We start from the raw sequence: 27,329 nt of genomic DNA on the forward strand, positions 1-27,329 counted from the left end.
GTGTAGCCAGTGACCTCAGGACCCAGAGTTCTCTCTGTTCTAATGACACGTAATGAGGGCCGTTCCAGTGTTCAGCCAGCTGATGATTGGCTGAACACTTTAGTTGACTGATCTGGTCTTAGTGTACTTCTTCCCACTTCTCCCTCATTCCACTTTGGATGGCCATAGCAGATCTGATATGGATCTGCATGTTGATTTAGCACAAGTTTTACACTGGATGTCTTTCCTGACAAATTACATCGTCTTATATTGGAGAGCAATGGAAAAATGTATTAGTTGGATCCTGAGGGGTAGGATTGGGCAACACTGTGCTGATTGGTTAACTTCCTGTTGTGGTCTTGGTTTCAGTCTGGGTGGATGCAGTTTGGGAGTTGGAGTTCACAGAGGGAAAGTCACTGATGTCTCCATAGAAGAAGTCACGGCCGGCGGTGACTAGCCTTCAAAAGATTGTACCAGTGTCTGTTGCTCTACACTGCTGACCAACCACAGACACAGATGAAGCTTCTCAGGTAAGACTCATCTTACTGTGAACCTATGAAGCCCCGTAGTCTTCATAGTTACCTCCGCGAAGGAGGTTATGTTTTTGGTCGCGTTTGTTTGTTTGTCTGTCTGTTTGTCAGCAGGATAACTCAAAACGTTTTTGAATGGATTTTGATGAAATTTTGTGGAGTGGTTGGAAATGACAAGAGGAACAAGTGATTAAATTTTAGTGGATCCAGGAATTTTTTAAAGGATTCTTCACCATTGCGGGATAGGGGGAATTTTGACATTCTATTTTCTAACTCCACACAAACAAGGCAGAAAGGCTTGAAAAAAATTAGGGTGTAATATAGTCAAATGTTCTATCAAACAACAAAGTTTGGTGATGATCGGATCCGGATTCCGGATCTGGTGATCCAGAATATGCAAAAAAATAGGGAAAATAGAAAATGTGTCAGTGTGAGGTGACAAATGGAGCTAGAGATGCACAACTAACACCAAATTGTAGCTGAATCTGTACTGATTCAGTAAGGTGTCATCAGATTGATGTAGCTTCAAATGTTATGGAGCTAGATCCAGAAGAAAACTGCCATTACCGAAAAATCGTTTTTATACAATAACTTTTGAACTAATAAAGACACAAAAGTGATTCCAAGTTCTAGTGGTATGTTTTCATGGTCAAGGATGGCAAATATAAAGGAAAGAAAAGTGTATGTATCATAGTTTTGGTTGTAACACTGAATTGTTGAATAGATCACTGTGCCAAGGAGGGAATCTCTTTAGGGTCAGTGACCCTATGGCCTTGTTTAGAGAAGTGTTTCATAAATGTTAAAAAATTCCATATTTGCAGTTTAGTTGAATAATAAATTGAATTTTGTCTCTTATTTGTTTTTGTCTATAAGCACATGCAATATCAATATCAGGCTCAGATGACAGTAGCTTCTGGGAAAGGTCCAAGTTGCAATAAACTGTGATGCCAAGCGCTAAGGATACATGCTATCCAGTCACAGCAGATGAAACTTTTTTTTTTTACAACTGAGCAATATCATTGTTAGACTTTTTTTAGGTTCAATGATTCCACGGTGTTTCCACCCCATGGCCTTGGCGGAGGTTTGCACTCTCTGAGTGCTTCTAGTTCATATTAAATCAAGGTTGAAACCCGATTCCAGTCCTTTGTCCCCTTTGTTGGACCACCTCTGTCTGAAAAAGTACAATAGAATAGAGCTTTTATTGGCATTGTACATATGCATACATCTACATACATACAATGAAATTTGTCCTCTGCATTTAACCATCCTCATTACAGTTAGATACAATCCAACCACTAGGGGCAGTGAGCAGCCACAGTCCGGAGCCCGGACAAGTTCACCTGTGATTGTGATCATGTCCTTGATCATGGTGGGTCACCTCTGTGTCTTAGAATCAGTTAAGTGTTCGGATAATTCAGTCATATTAATGTGGGTGAGCAGGTGTTGGAAAAAGGACTGTACCAGTACCAGAACTGGTATGTTTGAGTCTGTCAGGGAGGGGCACAAGTGAGGCAGAGGCAGAAACGCGGTCAAGGACAAAACAAGGCAAGGATGTAAGTACTGGAAAGTGAATACATTCAACAATCGAGCGAGGGACTGTGAGACTGTGAGGGCTTATATGACTAGTGATGTAATTAGTGCAACAAGACACGGGTGTCAGTGAAGGTTCTGGAAGGGGGTGTGTCCAGGGAAGACAAGATAAGTGCAAGAGAGTGAAGGCAGGAAGACACAGAGTAAAATGATGAAAGAAACAAAGACACATGAGCAAGTGCACGAGCGGGGGAGAATGAAAATACAAAACAGACAGACAAAGACACAGTAGCTGGTGCAGTGACATGGAGGGGGAACATATTTGGGCGGGGCGTGAAGGAAACATAGAACAATGAACAGAGCTAAAACAGAATTGTATATAAATCAGACCTGACAGAAGTAAGTCGCTGGCAGTAAACAAAGAAATCAATGATCTTAAACAAAACTATAGCCGGAGTGAGATGGATAAAAATATAAAAGTGAATGCAATAAACAATGGTGCGATGACAGTATAACTAAGACTAAATAATGAACAGAATAACAACGGGTGACTACAAAATAGTGCAATAAATAAAGACTTAAACTGATACATAATCAGAGAAGATACTTGAAGATAATGACCAATACCTGAAACAAAAGCAAAATACCAAAAATGTGATAAACCGAACTGTAGACCAAAGTGTAATACAAGAAATGAAGTGAACAGAAACAAACTAGGACTGGAGTGAGTAAATGAACATGAATGGCAAATACATGGATAACAGGAGCAAGACTGATGAAGACATGAACCTGATGAGACAGATAAACACACCTAAGGCAGAGCATACAGACGAGGACACAAGGCAGGACTAGTAACAAATGGCCCTAAAGGGTCAGATCCTGACAGAATCAGTCTAAACTGTCCGTTAATCTGGTAAAACTCAGCAGCGGCAGAAATGTCAGGCGGGTCGCCATCAGTGCTTAATGTGCGTGTTTGTGTGAGAGCGCAGTAACTTGAGAACTTTTGAACATTTGCGCACACAAATTTGACAGGTATGAGCTCTGGCCTGATATCTTGCCTGTGGAGGTCATAGGTCAGGATTGCTGATATTCCAAACTTTATCTTTTTATGTTTTAAGATCTTGATAATGTCACTTAATCACTCACTGTCAAACCTCAAGATCTGAAAAAATGTCATTTTCTCAGTGTGAGCTGCTGGTTTCCGTCTCATCCAAACACTAATGATGTTCACCTGAAACACCATTTGATATCACAGAAGAGCAGCTAATAAAAAAATTAGGGGTTTGGGGGATCACCCCGTCTGTCCATGAGTCTTGATGTGTAGCTCCTTCTAACCATTTGATAGATTTTGATGTGGTAGTTAGAGGTGCACCGATCAGGATTTTTAGGCCAGTCACCGATCACTGAAATTTTGATCTGCCGATACTGATCAAGTACATATTTGGATCATGCCCAAAATAAGAATATAGGTCTACTGTATAGGGACTATTTTGCATTAAAACTTAATGATGAAAACAAAAAACATGCATTCAATAAAGACACTAGAATAAACTGCCAACTTTGTTTTATTACACTGACTTTGTTCTACAGCAAGCTTTTTTTTTTTCCATGTTCATGTTGCTCAGGTTACAGCCTACAGAACGTTGAGAATGTAAATACAGCCCTCATTCTATGGGGTTAAAATTGTATCATTAATATTTGTAAATGCACACAGGGTGATCTACAAATAATCTTTGATTTGCAAATGTGTTCAGATATCCACAAATGCAAATTCATATTTGTAACTTGTAAATTGGTCTTTGCAAATAATGTTGTATTTGCAAATATAAAACTTAATTTGTAAAAAAAAAAAAAATTACATTTGTAAAAGTGTAAATTGTATTTGTGAATTGAGTTTTCAGCATGTGTGGATCACCAAGTACATGCATTCATCGCTTTTCTCTGTGACGTAATTTTGAGACATTCTTTTCGCAAAATCCGCAGATCCACAAACAAATGCTTACTGATTCACAAAACAACACATCTCGCACACTGGATATCCACTAGATGGCAGTGTGGTTCCATTCATTACACAGCAGTCTATTTAGATCTCTCAGAGCCATTTGACTCATTTTGACTTCTGATATGAGCTGGACGGACATGGACTACATTAGATGATGGCGACTGCTCTCCTTGTCCGGCCGCTCATATCAGAAGTCAAAATGAGTTTACGTCACAGAGGAAAGCGATGAATGAGTGTAATTGGTGATCCACAAATGCTGAAACTCAATTCACAAATACAATTTCCAATTTACAAATGTAATTTTTTTTTTTTTTTTTACAAATTAAGTTTTATATTTGCAAATACAACATTATTTGCAAAGACCAATTTACAACTTACAACTATGAAATTTGCATTTGTGGATATCTGAACACATTGATTTGCAAATGACATTCTCCTGGACCTCACTGCTGCCTTTGACACCATCAGCCACTCCATCCTCCTGTCTCGCCTCAAGACCTCCCTCAACATCACCGGCTCCGCCCTCTCCTGGCTTCAATCATGCCTCACAAACTGGCAACAGTTCATCCACATTAACCACTGCTCTTCCTCCATAGCCCCCCTATCTCAAGGTGTTCCCCAGGGTTCCGTACTTGGTCCTCTCCTCTTCATTCTCTACATCCTCCCTCTCGGAAGTATCATCCGTCATCATGGTCTCCACTTCCACTGTTATGCTGATGACATACAGCTTTACATTTCCACCTCATCCATAACCCTAACATCACTCCACCCTCACCCACTGCCTGTCTGAGTTAAAAACTGGATGCAACACAATTTCTGAAATTAAACACTGACAAAACAGACATCATCATCATCATCGGCCCTAAAAACATCAACAAAATCAACCCATTTTTCACTCTGTTTTGACAACGCTACACTCACTCCATCCCCCCTGTCCGCAATCTTGGAATCCTTCTCGACCCCACCCTCTCATTTCACCCACACATTAAACAAATAACCTGGACTGCATTCTTCCATTTGAAAAATATCGCACGTCTCCGTTCATCCCTCACTTTCTTCGCTGCTGAAACCCTTATACATGCTTTTATCAATCCAGAATCGACTATTGCAATAGCATCCTCTATGGTTTACCTTCCAAATACTCAACAAACTACAGCTATACAAAACTCTGCTGCCCGTCTCCTCACCCACACCCGCACTCGAGAACACATCACCCCCGTCCTACAAAACCTCCACTGGCTCCCCATCACTCAACACATTCACTTCAAATCCTCCTGATCACTTTCAAAGCCCTCCATAACCTGGCCCCCACATATCTCACTGACCTCCTCCACCGCCACACTCCATCACGCTCTCTCCGCTCCTCCGACACAAACCTTTTGTCCTTTCCCTGTAGGACCAGGCTCCGAACCTGGGGAGACAGAGCCTTCTCCATCTCTGCCCCTACCCTCTGGAACTCTCTGCCCAACCACTTCGTGCTTGCCCCGACCCTCCCCTCCTTCAAGAAAGAACTCAAAACCCACCTGTTTAAGTTAGCTTTTAATGTACAGCCCTGATTTTAACGTGTTTTTTTTTCTTAGCGTTTTTTATCTTTTTCTTTGGTTTGTAAAGCGTCTTTGAGTGTCCAGAAAAGCGCTATACAAATAAATGTATTGTTATTGTTATTGTAGATCACCCTGTGCATTTACAAATATTGAGACAATTTTAACCCCATATCATTCCACCTTAAATGTAAACAGTAGCTTTCAAAGACCTCAATACATATTGCTCCAACTTAGACTGTTTTCACTTCAATAACAATCTTAACAGTTAACAGTAACAAACACAAGCAATTCCTGTGCTCAACCACAAATAATAAAAACAAATCTAATATAAACAAAGTGCAGTATTAGCAAAAGTTTTGTTGTAACAAGCAGCAACATTCTGTGCATTTTAAACATGGCAACAATAGCACAGAACAAGTGTATTTTAGTCAGAACCGTATTTTTTTTTTTTAACTAATCAAGTAGCCATGGTTACGGACAAGTTTTCTTTAGAAATATTAGCATCTCTGCATTTTCAGCGGTCAGTTTATTACGTTTGTCATCAAGATAATGCCAGTTGTGCTGAAAAGCCACTCACTATCTACACTTGTACCGGAGCACTGAGAAAAGCGCGTGCTGCTCGAGCCAGAGCAGGGAAGCGGCTTTTATTTTCCTTCCGATAAAGAAGCGGCTGTCCGCTTCGTGCCATAACTGGTTCGCTTAGGTAAAGGTGCATCTGAGACAATACAGGACTCTCGGTATTAGCGCGATTACCACTCTGTAACTCGTCTTCATCCAACATTTCTGACAACATATGTTCCGACACGGGCTGTTTTCGCTGGGGGCTCGGGGCTGTCTGGGGCCTCGCTGCTGACTGAGGTCTGGCTCTGTTGCTCAGGTTGGGCTCGTAGGACGTCTGACAGGAGTTTACGCAATTGTGGCTTGAGTGATTCTGGAAATAACGATCTTTGTACCTAAGAAAATAAATAAAATATATTTACAACTTTGTCTCTGACTAATGTTATAGTGTTATGTGTAACGCATTTTACCTGGGATCAAGTGCTGTGGCGATGGTGTACAGACATTCTGATTCTATGTCAGAGAATCTCCTCTTCACTGCTTCCAATAGAGTGGCTTTTGACGTTTTCACCCTTTGGTCGCTGTCTACCTCCTTCTCCAGGAAACGAATCAAAGCTTTCACATTTGAGATGACGTCAGCGGCAGACGCTGTTGACGAGCTGATTTGTTGTGTGAGCTCCTCAAATGGAGTCAGAATAGTTACTATGTTTTCCACCAACTTCCACTGGCTATTGGTCAGCGTACACGGCAAGTCGTAATCCATTGCATAGGCGGAGAGGGTCAGTTTTTGTTCCACCAGACTCTGAAGCATGTAAAAAGAACTATTCCATCTAGTGGGGACATCTTGGTGAAGTCTTTTTAGAGGCTGACCGGGAGTAGGCGAGTTGCGAGTGTTTAAAATGTCCAATGATACAGCGTCCAGCTGCTATAATGTCATTTATAGTCCGCTGTGATAAAATACCCTCACTCACCACAAGCTGGAGGGTATGTGCCATACATGGAGGCTTGGCAAATCGGCGTCCTTCATGCCCTTTTCCATATTTCGTGCGTTGTCCCTAAGTATGACGTGCACCTTTTCCTTCGTGATCCCCCATGACTTGAACATGTCCACAAAAGCTGAAGCAATGGCTTCTCCCGTGTGAGAGCCTGCAAACTCCTGGCAATGTAGAATAACTTGCTGTAGCTTAAAGTGTGGATCAATAAACTGTGCTGTGAGACTTAGCATGGACATAGGGCACACACTAGAAGTCCAAATGTCACTCATGAAGCTTATTGCAGTGATGTCGTCTTTCAAAAGCGTATCAATGTGAGAATACATGATCTGATAAAGTTGTGGCAGGCAAACATCGGTGAAGTATTTCCGTGATGGCATGGTGTATCACGGATCCACAAAGGACATGAGTCTTTTAAATCCAGCACTTTCCACGATGGATAAAGGCTGGTGGCAGAGGCAAATAAACTCCATGATTTTAGAGGATGTTTCTTACCATCTTTGCTGTATGGTTGCTGCCACTGTAGTGTCTCTGTAACTGAAAGTTGTGCCAATTGTTTGTTCTTTGTCGGGTCCGGCTTCTGCTCTGCTTGAGAGCTAGCCGCTTTTTGAAAATCCTGGTATTTTGTCAAGTCCAACTCTTCAGATGTCTAATTAGGTTTGTAGTATTGAATGTTTTTTGGGTTTACTCCTCCTCGAGGGATAGCCTTGTTGCAAGTGTTGCAAATAGCAAATTTCGTGTCTATTTTTGACACCGCAAAAAAAGTCCAGACTGGCGAAGCCATTTTGAAACTACACATGCTCTTTGCTGGGCGTGTCATGACAGGACCAAGCACTCCTGCGCTACTGCCTGCACTGTTGTGATCGGTACTTTTGATCGGCGCATTTTGCCGATCACTGATCGAACCGATCAAGGCGTGATCGGCCGATAATGATTGGTGCCCGATCGATCCGTGCACCTCTAGTGGTAGTCAGCATTGGACTGTTGTGTGTGTGTGTGTGTGTGTGTGTGTGTGTGCGCCACATACAGGCAAGAAGTGAGCCTGATCACTGATCTGTAGCTGTTATAGTCCTCACCAGGAGCTGCTCTGACTGTGATCAAAGAGAAAGTCTCAGGGTTCCAAGTCCTCTGAAATGATCTCAGATTATTACGAAACCACCAGCATAACCTTTGAATCACATCAATCCAGGATATGTATCGTTTTCTTTTCTTCAAACCTGCAGTAAACCTGGACTGTTTCCTATGTTGCATTGCAGAATGTTTGGGCAGTCCTGGGTGAGAGTGACGTACCAGTCAAATCGCTGGTGGCCGTGCTATCCTGTTTCATCCTGGCGGGAAAAAGCAAAATGGCCAGCGTCCAGGAGAGGATGAGCGGCCTGCATGCTGCCGCCCTCTATCTACTGCTGTTGGGAATCCCAGGTGAGGACAGACCTGTGTGTTGAAAAAGCTTAAAATGCCAGAAGTAAAAGCCGATGCTAAGATTTAAGAGCTACCGCACAAAGCCATTGAAAACAAATAGTCTGTGGGCTAGGTACCCCCCCCCCCCCCCCCCCCCCAAAAAAAAAAAACTAAAAAAACAAAACACATTTGCGATATTTTTATGAACCCTTGACATGTTGGTAACATGAAATGGAGCAGGAGGAGTGTCCTAGTACAGGCCTGGTGTCAACTGAAACACCCCATGGGGAATACTTTTGGCAGATGATGTTTGATCCACAGTTAGACAGACGTGTAACGTGCCAGCTTTAGTGAATTTATCCCTCATCAGTACACGAACAAACAAACAGACACACCAACATAGTCTTGTTGAAGTAATTCGACAAGACTATGCTGGTGTGTCTGTTGGTTTGTCTGTTAGTTTGTTCACCTTAAATTTGGAGCATTTTTCATCTGATTAACTTGGAATTTGGTCAAAACATGTCGACTGTGTGCATAAGCCTATGATTTTTGGAGTGGTTCCATTAATATTTACCGCTCATATTGGGGCAAACTTCACAAATTTTGGGGACATTTAAACGAATAACCACCCTGTGTCAAACATCAGAAGTACAGGCAGATGGGCTGTGATCCAAAGCGGTTCTCTTTGCTTCGTCACACTCGGGGATCTGTGTGAAACATCAGACAACAAGCAGCATTTTGTTAATAATTAATATTTATGTTTACATTTCGTCGTCGTCGTTCCAACATGATTCTGTTCAGGTAAAATACTTGTAAAGTTTGTCGGGTTTGGTGGCGAGTCATCAGGAAACTGCAAAATACTCATAACTACAATATTAAGAGAAAAAAGTTGAGAAGCTTTTTTCAGCACTGGAAAAGCTTTTGAAATAAATGATGGCGCAGAAAGGAGTGAAAAAAGAAAAGTGTCCATCACAGCCTTTGCAGTGTCAAATCAAATCAATTTTATTTATATAGCGCCAAATCACAACAAACAGTTGCCCCAAGGCGCTTTATATTGTAAGGCAAAAGCCATACAATAATTACAGAAAAACCCCAACGGTCAAAACGACCCCCTGTGAGCAAGCACTTGGCGACAGTGGGAAGGAAAAACTCCCTTTTAACAGGAAGAAACCCTCCAGCAGAACCAGGCTCAGGGATGGGGCAGTCTTCTGCTGGGACTGGTTGGGACTGAGGGAGGAGAACCAGGAAAAAGACATGCTGTGGAAGAGAGCAGAGATCAATCACTAATTAAATGCAGAGTGGTGCATACAGAGCAAAAAGAGAAAGAAACACTCAGGCATCATGGGAACCCCCAGCAGTCTAAGTCTATAGCAGCATAACTAAGGGATGGTTCAGGGTCACCTGATCCAGCCCTAACTATAGCTTTAGCAAAAAGGAAAGTTTTAAGCCTAATCTTAAAAGTAGAGAGGGTGTCTGTCTCCCTGATCTGAATTGGGAGCTGGTTCCACAGGAGAGGAGCCTGAAAGCTGAAGGCTCTGCCTCCCATTCTACTCTTACAAACCCTAGGAACTACAAGTAAGCCTGCAGTCTGAGAGTGAAGCGCTCTATGGGGGGTGATGTGGTACTATGAGGTCCCTAAGATAAGATGGGACCTGATTATTCAAAACCTTATAAGTAAGAAGAAGAATTTTAAATTCTATTCTAGAATTAACAGGAAGCCAATGAAGAGAGGCCAATATGGGTGAGATATGCTCCCTCCTTCTAGTCCCTGTCAGTACTCTAGCTGCAGCATTTTGAATTAACCGAAGGCTTTTCAGGGAACTTTTAGGACAACCTGATAATAATGAATTACAATAGTCCAGCCTAGAGGAAATAAATGCATGAATTAGTTTTTTCAGCATCACTCTGGGACGAGACCTTTCTAATTTTAGATATTGTGCAAATGCAAAAAAGCAGTCCTACCTATTTGTTTAATATGTGCATGAATGACATATCCTGATCAAAAATGACTCCAAGATTTCTCACAGTGTTACTAGAGGTCAGGGTAATGCCATCCAGAGTGAGGATCTGGTTAGACACCATGCTTCTAAGATTTGTGGGGCCAAGTACAATAACTTCAGTTTTATCTGAGTTAGCAGGAAGCAGGAAATTAGAGGTCATCCATGTCTTTATGTCTGTAAGACAATCCTGCAGTTTAGCTAATTGGTGTGTGTCCTCTGGCTTCATGGATAGATAAAGCTGAGTATCATCTGCGTAACAATGAAAATTTAAGCAATGCTGTCTAATAATACTGCCTAAGGGAAGCATGTATAAACTGAATAAAATTGGTCCCTAGCACAGAACCTTGTGGAACTCCATAATTAACCTTAGTCTGTGAAGAAGACTCCCCATTTACATGAACAAATTGTAATCTATTAGATAAATATGATTCAAACTACTGCAGCGCAGTGCCTTTAATACCTATGGCATGCTCTAATCTCTGTAATAAAATTTTATGGTCAACAGTATCAAAGCAGCACTGAGGTCTAACAGAACAAGCACAGAGATGAGTCCACTGTCCGAGGCCATAAGAAGATCATTTGTAACCTTCACTCATGCTGTTTCTGTACTATGATGAATTATAAAACCTGACTGAAACTCTTCAAATAGACCATTCCTCTGCAGATGATCAGTTAGCTGTTTTACAACTACCCTTTCAAGAATTTGTGAGAGAAAGGAAGGTTGGAGATTGGCCTATAATTAGCTAAGATAGCTGAGTCAAGTGATGGCTTTTTAAGTAATGGTTAATTACTGCCACCTTAAAAGCCTGTGGTACATAGCCAAATTGATCATATTAAGATCGAAGCATTAATTAATGGTAGGGATTCCTTGAGCAGCCTGGTAGGAATGGGTCTAATAGACATGTTGATGGTTTGGAGGAAGTAACTAATGAAAATAACTCAGACAGAACAATCGAGAGAAAGAGTCTAACCAAATACCGGCATCACTGAAAGCAGCCAAAGATAACGATACGTTTTGGGATGGTTATGTGTAATTTTTTCTCTAATAGTTAAAATTTTATTAGCAAAGAAAATCATGAAGTCATTACTAGTTAAAGTTAAAGGAATACTCGGCTCAATAGAGCTCTGACTCTTTGTCAGCCTGGCTACAGTGCTGACAAAGAAACCTGGGGTTCTTATTTTCTTCAATTAGTGATGAGTAGTAAGATGTCCTAGCTTTACGGAGGGCTTTTTTATAGAGCAACAGACTCTTTCTCCAGGCTAAGTGAAGATCTTCTAAATTAGTGAGACGCCATTTCCTCTCCAACTTACGGGTTATCTGCTTTAAGCTGCGAGTTTGTGAGTTATACCACGGAGTCAGGCACTTCTGAGGAGCTACAGCATCCAAAATTGTCCTCAATGAGGATATAAAACTACTGACGAGATAATCTATCTCACTCAGAGTTTAGGTAGCTACTCTGACCTGTGTTGGTATATGGCATTGGAGAACATAAAGAAGGAATCATATCCTTAAATCTAGTTACGGCGCTTTCTGAAGACGTCTACTGTAAGAAACTTATTCCCCCACTGCTGGGTAGTCCATCAGAGTAAATGTAAATGTTATTAAGAAATGATCAGACAGAAGGGAGTTTTCAGGGAATACTGTTAAGTCTTCTGTTTCCATACCATAAGTCAGAACAAGATCTAAGGTATGATTAAAGTGGTGGGTGGACTCATTTACATTTTGAGCAAAGCCAATCGAGTCTAAAAATAGATTAAATGCAGTGTTGAGGCTGTCATTCTCAGCATCTGTGTGGATGTTAAAATCGCCCACTATAATTATCTTATCTGAGCTAAGCACTAAGTCAGACAAAAGGTCCGCAAATTCACAGAGAAACTCACAGTAACGACCAGGAGGACGATAGATAACAACAAATAAAACTGGTTTTTGGGACTTCCAATTTGGATGGACAAGACTAAGAGACAAGCTTTCAAATGAATTAAAGCTCTGGCTGGGTTTTTGATTAATTAATAAGCTGGAATGGAAGATTGCAGCTAATCCTCCGCCTCGGCCCATGCTACGAGCATTCTAGCAGTTAGTGTGACTCGGGGGTGTTGACTCATTTAACTAACATATTCATCCTGCTGTAACCAGGTTTCTGTAAGGCAGACTAAATCAATATGTTGATCCATTATTATATCATTTACTAACAGGGACTTAGAGAGAGACCTAATGTTTAATAGACCACATTTAACTGTTTTAGTCTGTGGTGCAGTTGAAGGTGCATATAATTTTTTCTTTTTGAATTTTTATGCTTAAATAGATTTTTGCTGGTTATTGGTGGTCTGGGAGCAGGCAGCGTCTCTACGGGGATGGGGTAATGAGGGGATGGCAGGGGGAGAGAAGCTACAGAGAGTGTGTAAGACTACAACTCTGCTTCCTGGTCCCAACCCTGGATAGTCACGGTTTTGAGGATTTAAGAAAATTGGCCAGATTTCTAGAAATGAGAGCTGCTCCATCCAAAGTGGGGTGGATGCCGTCTCTCCTAACAAGACCAGGTTTTCTCCAGAAGCTCTGCCAATTATCTATGAAGCCCATCTCATTTTTTGGACACCACTCAGACAGTCAGCAATTCAAGGAGAACATGCGGCTAAACATGTCACTCCCGGTCCGATTGGGGAGGGGCCCAGAGAAAACTACAGAGTCCGACATTGTTTTTGCAAAGTTACACACCGATTCAATATTAATTTTAGTGACCTCCTATTGGCGTAACCGGGTGTCATTACTGCCGACGTGAATTACAATCTTACCAAATTTACGCTTAGCCCTTAGCCAGCAGTTTCAAATTTCCTTCAATACGCCTGCTCTGGCCCCGGAAGACAATTGACTATGGTTGCTGGTGTCGCTAACTTCACATTCTCAAACAGAGTCACCAGTAACCAGAGTTTGATCCTTAGCGGGTTGTCGCTGAGTGGGAAAAACGTTAGAGATGTGAACGGGTTGGCGGTGTACACGGGGCTTCTGTTTAGGACTACGCTTCCTCCTCACAGTCACCCAGTCGGCCTGCTTTCCCGGCTGCTCGGGATCTGCCGGGAGGGAACTACGGCGGAAGCAACTATGTCAGCAACTTGTCAGGCTGCTAGAAGGTTCGCAGCCCGCAGAGGGGCGCTGATCTAAAGCCTTCTCTTTGTGAAACTTAACAACATCTTCTAGAGCAAAACAAGCAGCATTTTGTTCATAATCGCTGTTTTGTCCTTATTCCAACAGGCTTTTGTTCAGGTAAAATACTTGTGAAGTTTGTCTGGTTTAATTTGCCGTGCTTTTGTCACATAATTAAAGATGGCACTGTTACTGAGAGTGTAAAATGAAGATATTCTTCTAGCTGTTTAATTGTGACGACAACGACTTAAACGAAAATAAAATAAACTGCATATTGTGTGGTTAAAGCAGCAGCAGGCGGGCAGAACGTCTGTGTGATCTCCGTTCGGTCCCTAGCAGGCCTGACGCGGACTGAGCGGACAGTTCAGAGCGCACGGTGTCAAAAACGCACCGGTTCATCACGACGCAATAAACAAATAAAAAGCTTTGTCCAAAACACACCGTTTGTCACGACGCAATAAACAAAATAAAAAGCTGTGTCCAAACACACCGTTCATCACGACGCAATAAACAAAATAATAAGCTGTGTCCAAAACACACCTTTTGTCACGACACAATAAACAAAATAAAAAGCTGTGTCCAAAACACACCGTTCGTCACGACGCAATAAACAAAATAAAAAGCAAAAAGCTGTCCAAAAACACACCGTTCGTCACGACGCAATAACAAAATAAAAAGCAAAAAGCTGTGTCCAAAAACACACCGTTCGTCACGACGCAATAAACAAATAAAAAGCAAATAAAACGCTGTGTCCAGAAACACACCGTTCGTCACGACGCAATAAACAAAATAAAAAGCAAATAAAACGCTGTGTCCAGAAACACACCGTTCGTCACGACGCAATAAAGCAAATAAACGCTGTGTCCAGAAACACACCGTTCGTCACGACGCAATAAACAAAATAAAAGCAAATAAAACGCTGTGTCCAGAAACACACCGTTCGTCACGACGCAATAAACAAAATAAAAAGCAAATAAAACGCTGTGTCCAGAAACACACCGTTCGTCACGACGCAATAAACAAAATAAAAAGCAAATAAAACGCTGTGTCCAGAAACACACCGTTCGTCACGACGCAATAAACAAAATAAAAAGCAAATAAAACGCTGTGTCCAGAAACACACCGTTCGTCACGACGCAATAAACAAAATAAAAGCAAATAAAACGCTGTGTCCAGAAACACACGTTCGTCACGACGCAATAAACAAATAAAAGCAAATAAAGCGCTGTGTCCAGAAACACACCGTTCGTCACGACGCAATAACAAAATAAAGCGCTGTGTCCAGAAACACACCGTTCGTCACGACGCAATAAACAAAATAAAAGGCTGTGTCCCAAAAACACACCGTTCGTCACGACGCAATAAACAAAATAAAAGGCTGTGTCCAAAAACACACCGTTCGTCACGACGCAATAACAAAATAAAAAGCTGTCCAAAAACACACCGTTCGTCACGACGCAATAAACAAAATAAAAAGCTGTGTCCAAAAACACACCGTTCGTCACGACGCAATAAACAAAATAAAAAGCTGTGTCCAAAAACACACCGTTCGTCACGACGCAATAAACAAAATAAAAAGCTGTGTCCAAAAACACACCGTTCGTCACGACGCATAAACAAAATAAAAAGCTGTGTCCAAAACACACCGTTCGTCACGACGCAATAAACAAAATAAAAAGCAGTGTCCAAAAACACACCGTTCGTCACGACGCAATAAACAAAATAAAAAGCTGTGTCCAAAACACACCGTTCGTCACGACGCAATAAACAAAATAAAAAGCTGTGTCCAAAAACACACTGTTCGTCACGACGCAATAATCAAAATAAAAAGCTGTGTCCAAAAACACACCGTTCGTCACGACGCAATAATCAAAATAAAAAGCAGTGTCCAAAAACACACCGTTCGTCACGATGCAATAAACAAAATAAAAAGCAGTGTCCAAAAACACACCGTTCGTGACGACGCAATAAACAAAATAAAAAGCAGTGTCCAAAAACACACCGTTCGTGACGACGCAATAAACAAAATAAAAAGCAGTGTCCAAAAACACACCGTTCGTCACGACGCAATAATCAAAATAAAAAGCAGTGTCCAAAAACACACCGTCGTCACGACGCAATAATCAAATAAAAAGCAGTGTCCAAAAACACACCGTTCGTCACGACGCAATAAACAAAATAAAAAGCTGTGTCCAAAAACACACCGTTCGTCATGACGCAGTAAACAAAATAAAAAGCTGTGTCCTTGTGGATAGTTTAAACTCAGTGCTCAAAACTACACTCGACATGATTGCGCCACCTGTGTTAAAACTGCGCTCCTCCAAACACAGTCACCTTGGTTCAATGATTATCTGCGTGACCTCAAGCATAAGGCCAGAGGTCTAGAATGGAAATGGTGCAGTTCAAAATTAGAAGTATTCCACCTTGCGTGGCGTGATGCTATCTTAGACTATAAGCCTGCATTACTGCCTAAAAAGTGGACCCATTACTCTGATTTGATCAACAGAAACAGGCATAATCTAAACTTGTTGTTCGACACAGTGGCAACACTTATTCATGGATAACCACTTTTAAGTCGCTCTCCTTTTACAGCACGTGTTGGGAAGGTGTCGTAGCACGGACCCACAACAGGGGGCGCAAATGAACGGACAATGAATAAGCCAAAAAGGTAACAATTTAATGTTGTGATAATACACAACGAAACGTACGGTAATTTGCACAGTCAATTTAACACCAGGTGACGCGTGGGCAGGCTCGAAGATAGAAGACCCCCGACGAGAGAGAAGCCGCGTCCCACATGGCTTCCACCACCAACGGTCTGAAGAACACCGGAGCCAGCCAATGTCCCGAGTCCCCAGGTGGCCTCTGTCTTCGGCTGTCGACCCTGGTTACTGCTGGCAGAAAGCAGAAATGATGAGTGAGTGTGAGTCCGCACACTCGGTAAATCCACAGTCAGTGAGGGAGAGAGCACCTCCACCTCCAATCACACACTCGTGCAGCTCCTGTTTGAGCACTTATCTGGGTGGGAGGTGTTGCGAAGGCCGTCACTGAACACCTCAAACGCCACCTCACAGACGAGTCTCACGACAGGAAAATGGCTGCAAGGAAGAGGTTAGACAGATACACAGTCTTAAGTTCACAGAGGAATTACCTTGGTAAAGGTAGTTGATTTCTTGGCGGGAGGTGGAGTTGCAGTCCGGCTTTTATGGTGGTGATGATGAACGAGTGACAGCTGGTGCAGAGGATGAGTACAGCTGTCCTGTCTGACTGGTCTGGCGCCCTCTCGTGCTTGGAGCCCGCACTCCACGCAGGGCGCCCTCTGGTGGTGGTGGGCCAGCAGTACCTCCTCTTCACGGCCCAACACACAAGATTTTTTGGATTATTTCAAGAAGAAAATAGAAGACATTAGGTTAAACATATCCCCGCATGCCTTAATCCAGCCACTACACCCTGCTATTGAGGTGGGTGCCATGACTGAGGTATTACCTAGATTTGCAGAATTTGATAGTATTTCTCTAGGCATGCTGACCAAACTCGTAATGTCAACAAAAAGCACAACCTGTTTATTTGATCCTATGCCAACAAAACTGTTTAAGGACCTGTGGTCCACTCTTGGGCCCACTCTGCTGGAAATTATTTATCTTCTTTAACTTCTGGATCTGTTCCTAAATGTTTCAAATCTGCAGTGATGAAGCCATTACTTAAGAAACCTAATTTTGACCATAGTGTATTGAAAAACTATCGGCCGATATCAATCTATCATTTTGCTCTAAAATTCTGGAAAAAGTGGTGTCACGGCAGCTCGTAGACTATCTTACTGAGAATCATCTCTTTGAGCCACTGCAGTCTGCTTTTAGAAAATATTCTACAGAGACGGCTCTCACTAAAGTGGTGAATGATCTGCTTACAGTGGATTCAGACACCACTACGGTTCTGTTGCTGTTAGATCTCAGTGCTGCATTTGATACAGTGGATCATCATATCCTACTTGATAGGCTGGGAAATCATTTTGGGATTACTGGGAGTGCCCTTGCATGGCTGACATCATACTTGACCAGTCGTTCTCACTGTGTTTTGTACAGTAACACTACCTCTAACTACTAACTAAAAGTAGTTAAAAGTTAAAAGTTTGTTGATGCTGGGAACTCTGTGGTTCTTCTGCTTTTTAGATTTATCTGCAGCCTTTGACACAATGGACCACAGTGTCCTTGTGACTCGCCTTGAGACGCACATAGGTATTAAGGGTTCAGCGCTGTATGGTTTCGGTCCTATCTTTCCAACAGACGTTTTTTCTGTTAATGTAGGACAGTACTCTTCCTCTGTGTCTCCTCTTAAATATGGCGTGCCCCAGGGCTCAATTTTAGCACCACTTCTCTTTGCTTTGTACATGATCCCTCTTGGGTCTGTTTTTAAAAAGCACAAAGTCTGTTTTCATTGTTTTGCAGACAACATTCAGATTTACCTTCCTGTAATTCGTGTGATACCCAGGCTGCTGTAAAAATACTACAGGACTGTCTAAATGATGTACAAGTCTGGATAAGAGCTAATTTTCTGAATCTTAATAAAAATAAAACTGAGATTTTAGTGTTCGGGCAAAGTGACCCTCTACAAGGACAAGACAGTGTTATTAGTCCTCTGTCCACTTTTTGCCGCCCTTTTGTAAAAAATCTCGGGTTGATAGTTGACCCATTGTTCAGATTGATAAGCACATCAGCTCTGTCATCAGGGCCAGCTTCTTTCAGCTGAGGACTCTTTCCAAGATTAAATCTTATTTTACTCGAGTTGATTTTGAAAGAGCTATCCATGCATTTATAACATCACGTCTGAATTATTGTAATGCTCTCTATGTTGGGTTGGCCCAGCGCTCCCTGCAGCGCCTGCAGAGTGTATAGAATGCTGCAGCCCACCTTTAGACTAAAACAAAGAAGCATGAGCACATCACCCGTGTGCTCTGCACCTTACACTGGCTCCCTGTTGGCTTTCGTGTTAAATATAAAGTTTTGCTGATTGTTTTTAAGTGTCTGCACTGTATAGGCCCGATGTATCTGAGTGAGCTCTTGCAGCCGTACACGCACGTAGGGCTCTGAGGTCAGCTGACCAGCTTCTCCTGGCTGTTCCTAAAGCCAAGGCTTAAATCCAGAGGTGATAGAGCCTTTTCTGTCGCAGCGCCATGACTCTGGAACGATCTTCTGCTGACTGTCAGGTCCTCAGAGTCTGTGGGACAGTTTAAGTCCAGACTGAAAACTCTTCTCTTCTCCCTGGCTTTCAACACTGGCTAAGTGGTGTATACTTTGCTCTGCTATTTTGCTCGGTATTTTTAGATTATTTATTTATTTATTTTATTTTATTCTTTTCCTTTAATATTTTACACTTTTGTATCGCTATTATTGTGAAGCACTTTGGTCAGCTGCAGCTGTGTTTTAAATGTGCTATATAAATACATTTGAATTGAATTGAACTACCTCTAACCTTAGTGACATGAAATTTGGGGTTCCACAGGGGTCCGTCTTAGGCCCCCTGCTTTTCTCCCTTTATATGGCACCCCTTGGGTACATATTGTGGCGTTTTGGGATTACCTTTCATTGCTATGCAGATGATACTCAGTTATACATGCCGATAACTGCCGGTAATCTCATCACATAAAATCCTTAGAAGATTGCCTTGCATCAGTGAGAAGCTGGATGTCTACAAACTTCTACTTTTAAACTCTGATAAGACTGAATGATGATTGTTGGTCCAGTCAGACATCAGCATCAATTTGACCAGTTAATGCTTAGCATAGGCTCGTGTGTCATACATCACATGAACAAAGTGAGGAACCTTGGGGTAATTTTTGATCCTACGTTGTCCTTTGGCCTCCACATTAGAGATATTACAAGGACTGCTTTCTTCCACTTGCGAAATATAGCGAAGATTCGTCCCATCCTGTCTATGGCTGATGCTGAGACCCTGATCCATGCATTTGTCTCTTGTAGATTGGACTACTGCAATGTTCTATTTTCTGGTTTACCACAGTCCAGCATTAGGGGTCTCCAGTTGGTTCAAAATGCTGCTGCCAGACGTTTGACATGAAGCAGAAAGTTCGACCACATTACAGTGGTCCCTCGCTATAACGCGGTTCACCTTTCGCGGCCTCGCAGTTTCGCAGATTTTTTTTAGTGCAATTTTTCATGCTTTTTTTTTTTTTTTTTTTTAACAGCGCATTGTGTTCTGCGTCCTTATCAGGCAGGCCGGTCGCGGCACCTGGTGGCATCACCGCGATTGCTCTCACTGCCTCTGATGTGCTTACTGAGTCTGCGGGCTTGGTAAACGCAGCAGCGGGCCACTCACACCGCCCTCCTGTCTGCTGTATGGAGCTGTGCCAAATCTGGCAACAGGTCCAGAGACTACACTCGCTGTTTTGATGCGGATGTTGACCGCAGCCGCATAGCTCCGTGATCACCGAGAGAGGACATGGATTCTTTGCGGGTCCCACCTCTGCTGGTGGTTGGCTCTCACTGCGGTATTGTATCACTTCCTGTTCCGGGCACAGCGGTGTTTTTCTGTATCTGTTAGCTGTTTAATCTGCGCAGTTAGATTGATCTAGTTATCTAGATAACGATTTGTTTCCCTGTGTAATCTTCACGTGCCTAACTAAAGCACTCCTTCTGCTGAATCACCTCTAAATTATTTACACATTATTACTTTGCGTGTTTTAGGAATCCGCTAGCTTAGCGCAGCTACTAGCTCTTAGCCGATTTAGCATGGCGGATTCTCCTGTCTTTCCCGCATCTTTCTGCTCTGGGTGTGAAATGTTTAGTTATTCCCTCGGCCTCCTTTAGCAGTAACGGTACTTGTAATAAGTGTAGCTTATCATAGCATTGGAGGCCAGGCTGGACGAATTGGAGACTCGGCTCCGCACCGTGGAAAATTCTACAGCTAGCCAGGCCCCTGTAGTCGGTGCGGACCAAGGTAGCTTAGCCGCCGTTAGTTCCCCTCTGGCAGATCTCGAGCAGCCGGGAAAGCAGGCCGACTGGGTGACTGTGAGGAGGAAGCGTAGTTCTAAACAGAAGCCTCGTGTACACCGCCAACCCGTTCACATTTCTAACCGTTTTTCCCCACTCGACGACACACCCGCCGAGGATCAAACTCTGGTTATTGGCGACTCTGTTTTGAGAAATGTGAAGTTAGCGACACCAGCAACCATAGTCAATTGTCTTCCAGGGGCCAGAGCAGGCGACATTGAAGGAAATTTGAAACTGCTGGCTAAGGCTAAGCGTAAATTTGGTAAGATTGTAATTCACGTCGGCAGTAATGACACCCGGTTACGCCAATCGGAGGTCACTAAAATTAATATTGAATCGGTGTGTAACTTTGCAAAAACAATGTCGGACTCTGTAGTTTTCTCTGGGCCCCTCCCCAATCGGACCGGGAGTGACATGTTTAGGCCGCATGTTCTCCTTGAATTGCTGGCTGTCTGAGTGGTGTCCAAAAAATGAGGTGGGCTTCATAGATAATTGGCAAAGCTTCTGGGGAAAACCTGGTCTTGTTAGGAGAGACGGCATCCATCCCACTTTGGATGGAGCAGCTCTCATTTCTAGAAATCTGGCCAATTTTCTTAAATCCTCCAAACCGTGACTATCCAGGGTTGGGACCAGGAAGCAGAGTTGTAGTCTTACACACCTCTCTGCAGCTTCTCTCCCCCTGCCATCCCTCATTACCCCATCCCCGTAGAGACGGTGTCTGCTCCCAGACTACCAATAACCAGCAAAAATCTATTTAAGCATAAAAATTCAAAAAGAAAAAATAATATAGCACCTTCAACTGCACCACAGACTAAAACAGTTAAATGTGGTCTATTAAACATTAGGTCTCTCTCTTCTAAGTCCCTGTTGGTAAATGATATAATAATTGATCAACATATTGATTTATTCTGCCTTACAGAAACCTGGTTACAGCAGGATGAATATGTTAGTTTAAATGAGTCAACAGAATGCTCGTAGCACGGGCCGAGGTGGAGGATTAGCAGCAATCTTCCATTCCAGCTTATTAATTAATCAAAAACCCAGACAGAGCTTTAATTCATTTGAAAGCTTGACTCTTAGTCTTGTCCATCCAAATTGGAAGTCCCAAAAACCAGTTTTATTTGTTATTATCGATCGTCCACCTGGTCGTTACTGTGAGTTTCTCTGTGAATTTTCAGACCTTTTGTCTGACTTAGTGCTTAGCTCAGATGAGATAATTATAGTGGGCGATTTTAACATCCACACAGATGCTGAGAATGACGGCCTCAACACTGCATTTAGTCTATTATTAGACTCGATTGGCTTTGCTCAAAATGTAAATGAGTCCACCCACCACTTTAATCATATCTTAGATCTTGTTCTGACTTATGGTATGGAAATAGAAGACTTAACAGTATTCCCTGAAAACTCCCTTCTGTCTGATCATTTCTTAATAACATTTACATTTACCCTGATGGACTACCCAGCAGTGGGGAATAAGTTTCATTACACTAGAAGTCTTTCAGAAAGCGCTGTAACTAGGTTTAAGGATATGATTCCTTCTTTATGTTCTCTAATGTCATATACCAACACAGTGCAGAGTAGCTACCTAAACTCTGTAAGTGAGATAGAGTATCTCGTCAATAGTTTTACATCCTCATTGAAGACAACTTTGGATGCTGTAGCTCCTCTGAAAAAGAGAGCTTTAAATCAGAAGTGCCTGACTCCGTGGTATAACTCACAAACTCGCAGCTTAAAGCAGATAACCCGTAAGTTGGAGAGGAAATGGCGTCTCACTAATTTAGAAGATCTTCACTTAGCCTGGAAAAAGTCTGTTGCTCTATAGAAAAGCCCTCCGTAAAGCTAGGACATCTTTCTATTCATCACTAATTGAAGAAAATAAGAACAACCCCAGGTTTCTTTTCAGCACTGTAGCCAGGCTAACAAAGAGTCAGAGCTCTATTGAGCTGAGTATTCCATTATCTTTAACTAGTAATGACTTCATGACTTTCTTTGCTAACAAAATTTTAACTATTAGAGAAAAAATTACTCATAACCATCCCAAAGACGTATCGTTATCTTTGGCTGCTCTCAGTGATGCCGGTATTTGGTTAGACTCTTTCTCTCCGATTGTTCTGTCTGAGTTATTTTCATTAGTTACTTCATCCAAACCATCAACATGTCTATTAGACCCCATTCCTACCAGGCTGCTCAAGGAAGCCCTACCATTATTTAATGCTTCGATCTTAAATATGATCAATCTATCTTTGTTAGTTGGCTATGTACCACAGGCTTTTAAGGTGGCAGTAATTAAACTATTACTTAAAAAGCCATCACTTGACCCAGCTATCTTAGCTAATTATAGGCCAATCTCCAACCTTCCTTTTCTCTCAAAAATTCTTGAAAGGGTAGTTGTAAAACAGCTAACTGATCATCTGCAGAGGAATGGTCTATTTGAAGAGTTTCAGTCAGGTTTTAGAATTCATCATAGTACAGAAACAGCATTAGTGAAGGTTACAAATGATCTTCTTATGGCCTCAGACAGTGGACTCATCTCTGTGCTTGTTCTGTTAGACCTCAGTGCTGCTTTTGATACTGTTGACCATAAAATTTTATTACAGAGATTAGAGCATGCCATAGGTATTAAAGGCACTGCGCTGCGGTGGTTTGAATCATATTTGTCTAATAGATTACAATTTGTTCATGTAAATTGGGAATCTTCTTCACAGACTAAAGTTAATTATGGAGTTCCACAAGGTTCTGTGCTAGGACCAATTTTATTCACTTTATACATGCTTCCCTTAGGCAGTATTATTAGACAGGATTGCTTAAATTTTCATTGTTACGCAGATGATACCCAGCTTTATCTATCCATGAAGCCAGAGGACACACACCAATTAGCTAAACTGCAGGATTGTTTTACAGACATAAAGACATGGATGACCTCTAATTTCCTGCTTTTAAACTCAGATAAAACTGAAGTTATTCTACTTGGCCCCACAAATCTTAGAAACATGGTGTCTAACCAGATCCTTACTCTGGATGGCATTACCCTGACCTCTAGTAATACTGTGAGAAATTTTGGAGTCATTTTTGATCAGGATATGTCATTCAAAGTGCATATTAAACAAATATGTAGGACTGCTTTTTTGCATTTATGCAATATCTCTAAAATTAGAAAGGTCTTGTCTCAGAGTGATGCTGAAAAACTAATTCATGCATTTATTTCCTCTAGGCTGGACTATTGTAATTCATTATTATCAGGTTGTCCTAAAAGTTCCCTAAAAAGCCTTCAGTTAATTCAAAATGCTTCAGCTAGAGTACTAACGGGGACTAGAAGGAGAGAGCATATCTCACCCATATTGGCCTCTCTTCATTGGCTTCCTGTTAATTCTAGAATAGAATTTAAAATTCTTCTTCTTACTTATAAGGTTTTGAATAATCAGGTCCCATCTTATCTTAGGGACCTCATAGTACACATATCACCCCAATAGAGCGTTTCGCTCTCAGACTGCAGGCTTACTTGTAGTTCCTAGGGTTTGTAAGAGTAGAATGGGAGGCAGAGCCTTCAGCTTTCAGGCTCCTCTCCTGTGGAACCAGCTCCCAATTCAGATCAGGGAGACAGACACCCTCTCTACTTTTAAGATTAGGCTTAAAACTTTCCTTTTTGCTAAAGTTTATAGTTAGGGCTGGATCAGGTGACCCTGAACCATCCCTTAGTTATGCTGCTATAGACGTAGACTGCTGGGGGGTTCCCATGATGCACTGTTTCTTTCTCTTTTTGCTCTGTATGCACCACTCTGCATTTAATCATTAGTGATCGATCTCTGCTCCCCTCCACAGCATGTCTTTTTCCTGGTTCTCTCCCTCAGCCCCAACCAGTCCCAGCAGAAAACTGCCCCTCCCTGAGCCTGGTTCTGCTGGAGGTTTCTTCCTGTTAAAAGGGAGTTTTTCCTTCCCACTGTAGCCAAGTGCTTGCTCACAGGGGGTCGTTTTGACCGTTGGGGTTTTACATAATTATTGTATGGCCTTGCCTTACAATATAAAGCGCCTTGGGGCAACTGTTTGTTGTGATTTGGCGCTATATAAAAAAAAAAAAATTGATTGAATTGAATTGATTCGTACCTCCGGAGGCAGTGAGCGAAGGGAGAGTTCTGTATGTGTCTGTTTATAATCTTCTCGTCCAGAAGAAAAAAGAGTGTTTACACAGGAGAGAAAAGTGAAAAAATGTTAATGCCTGTTTGAGAAAAGTGTGTAGTGAGGGGTTTGACAGCCTTAAGACATCTATAATAATTGCAAAAATAGCGCTGACTTCTGCGCGGATTTCGCTTATCGCAGGTTATTTTTAGAACGTAACTCCCGCGATAAACGAGGGACCACTGTACACCCATTTTGGAATCTCTTCACTGGCTTCCTGTCCCAGTGAGAGCAGATTTTAAGGTTCTGCTACTAACCTATAAAATTATTCATGGACTGGCACCTCCCTACCTAGCTGACCTAATTAAACCTTACGTACCGGCCTGGGCTTTGCGTTCTCAGGGTGCAGGACTACTTTGTGTCCCTAAGGTGAATAAGAAGTCTGCGGGTCATAGAGCTTTCTCTTATCATGCCCCTGTTCTGTGGCATGATCTCCCTGCATCAATAAAACAGTCAGATTCTGTGGAGACTTTCAAGTCCAGACTTAAGACGCACTTATTTTCCCTTTCGTATGGTTAACATACTGGCATAGTATGTCACTGTGCTTTTTACTCTTTTAATTAATTTTATTAGTAATTGGAGCGGGCTGCGGCCTCAACTTTATCTAAATTCTGGGTCTTTTAGTGAAGTTTAGGGCTAGTGGCCGGCGATCACCTTAGTATTTCTCTGTTTTTCTTGTTGTTTAATGCTGACAAATTATACAGTATTTGTTGTCTTTCTGATGCCTGATTTTGTTTTTCTTTCTGTTTAAGCAGCAGCTCCATCCAGAGATGGGTGTGGTAATTGTGTTGGAGACCCTCCTGTCCTGTCTACCAACAGCACTTCCTGTATATTCGTTTTGTGACTTGTTCTGTAATTTGTGTTTGTAGCATGGCCCAAGCAGAGGGTCACCCCTTTGAGTCTGGTCTGCTTGAGGTTTCTTCCTCAGAGGGAGTTTTTCTTTACCACTGTTGCTCTGGGGGTTAGTAAGGTTAGACCTTACTTGTGTGAAGCACCTTGAGGCAACTCTGTTGTGATTTGGTGCTATATAATGAAAATAAATTGAAATTATAATCTGTTAACCAAATGCAAATTTATTTCAATGAAATAAACTTAAGTAATAAATGTTAAGTTAGGGTATAATTAACTGTTAAACCTTTAGGCATTTCATTTGTACGAGGTCTGTTAGAAAAGTATCCGACCTTTGGCCGGGGAAAAGAAACTGGCATACCTGGAGCATTGGAAACATAATCACCCTCAAAGTAGTCTCCTTGGGACTCCACACACTTCTCCCAGCGGTGCCACCACTGTTGGAAGCATTCCAAGAAAGCCTCTTTTGAAATGGAGTTTAGCTCCGCTGTCGTTGCAGCCATAATGTCCTCTCGTCTCAAATCGCGTTCCTTTCAATAGCCTCTTGAGTTTGGGGAACAGCCAGAAGTCGCAAGGGGCCATATCAGGAGAGTAAGGAGCCTGTTGAACCACAGGAGTCTGGTTTTTCATCAAAAAAGTCTGAATTAAGTTCGAGGAATGTGCTGTAGCATTGTCATGATGGAGGCGCCAATTTTCTGTGGCCCACAACTCCGGTCTCTTGCGCCGCACAGCATTACGTAGGCGACGGAGGACATCCCTGTAGTACTCCTTCGTGATTGTTTGACCCTGTGGTGCGTACTTGTGGTGTACCACACCGCGGGAGTCAAAGAAAACAGTCAGCATCACTTTGACGTTGATCCGGACTTGGCAAGTCTTCATTGGTCTTGGTGACGTGGAATGCTTCCACTGTGACGACTGGAATTTGGTTTCCGGGTCGTACCCGTACACCCAGGACTCATCACCAGTGATTATGGTGTTCATGAAGTCGGCGTCACTTTTTGTGGAGTCCAGCATGTCCTGTGAGACTTCAACACGAAGTTGCTTTTGCTCCGCCATCAGCAGCAGCATGAATTTCGCCACCACTCTCTTCATGCCCAAATCTTCGGTCACAGTGGAATGTGCTGAAAAAGTGCTGATGTCCACCTCTTCCACAATTTCTCGGATAGTCACACGACGGTCCCGCATCACCACAGCGTTCACTTTGGAAATGACCTGGTCATTTCGGCATGTTGATGGCCGATCGGAGCGCGGCTTGCTCTCCACCGTTGTGCGGCCGTCTTTAAACCAGTTGTACCGCTCCCTAATTTGTGTGACGCCCATAGGATCATCACCAAAAGCCGTCTGAATCTTCCGAATGGTTTCCACCTGGCTGTTGCCCAGTTTGTGGCAAAATTTAATGCAGTGGCGCTGCTCCAGTTGTTCCGCCATTTTCCTTGCAATAAAAATCCTACACACCACCTCACACAAATGCTGCTTGCCACCAAATGACGCAATTGACAGGCGGGAAAAACTTCACGCATGCGCACGAAGGTTCAAGGTTGGCTCATTCAAGCACACGTGAGTCAAATCCATCAGGTTTTTGCAAAAAATAAAAAGGTCGGATACTTTTCTAACAGACCTCATATAGC

The 27,329-nt window shown here is 42.4% G+C and overlaps 1 protein-coding gene across 1 annotated transcript in view; it reads left to right on the forward strand.

Moving 5' to 3' along the window:
- Window positions 1-27,329, forward strand: part of LOC117505838 (condensin-2 complex subunit D3-like) — a 236,142-nt gene that overhangs the window by 2,832 nt on the left and 205,981 nt on the right. The window contains 3 exon segments of the mRNA XM_034165369.1: window positions 437-481; window positions 484-509; window positions 8,392-8,554. Coding sequence (XP_034021260.1) covers window positions 437-481; window positions 484-509; window positions 8,392-8,554 — 234 coding nt within the window.

Source organism: Thalassophryne amazonica, unplaced genomic scaffold (genome assembly GCF_902500255.1).
Source record: "Thalassophryne amazonica unplaced genomic scaffold, fThaAma1.1, whole genome shotgun sequence".
Classification (NCBI taxonomy): Eukaryota; Metazoa; Chordata; class Actinopteri; order Batrachoidiformes; family Batrachoididae; genus Thalassophryne; species Thalassophryne amazonica.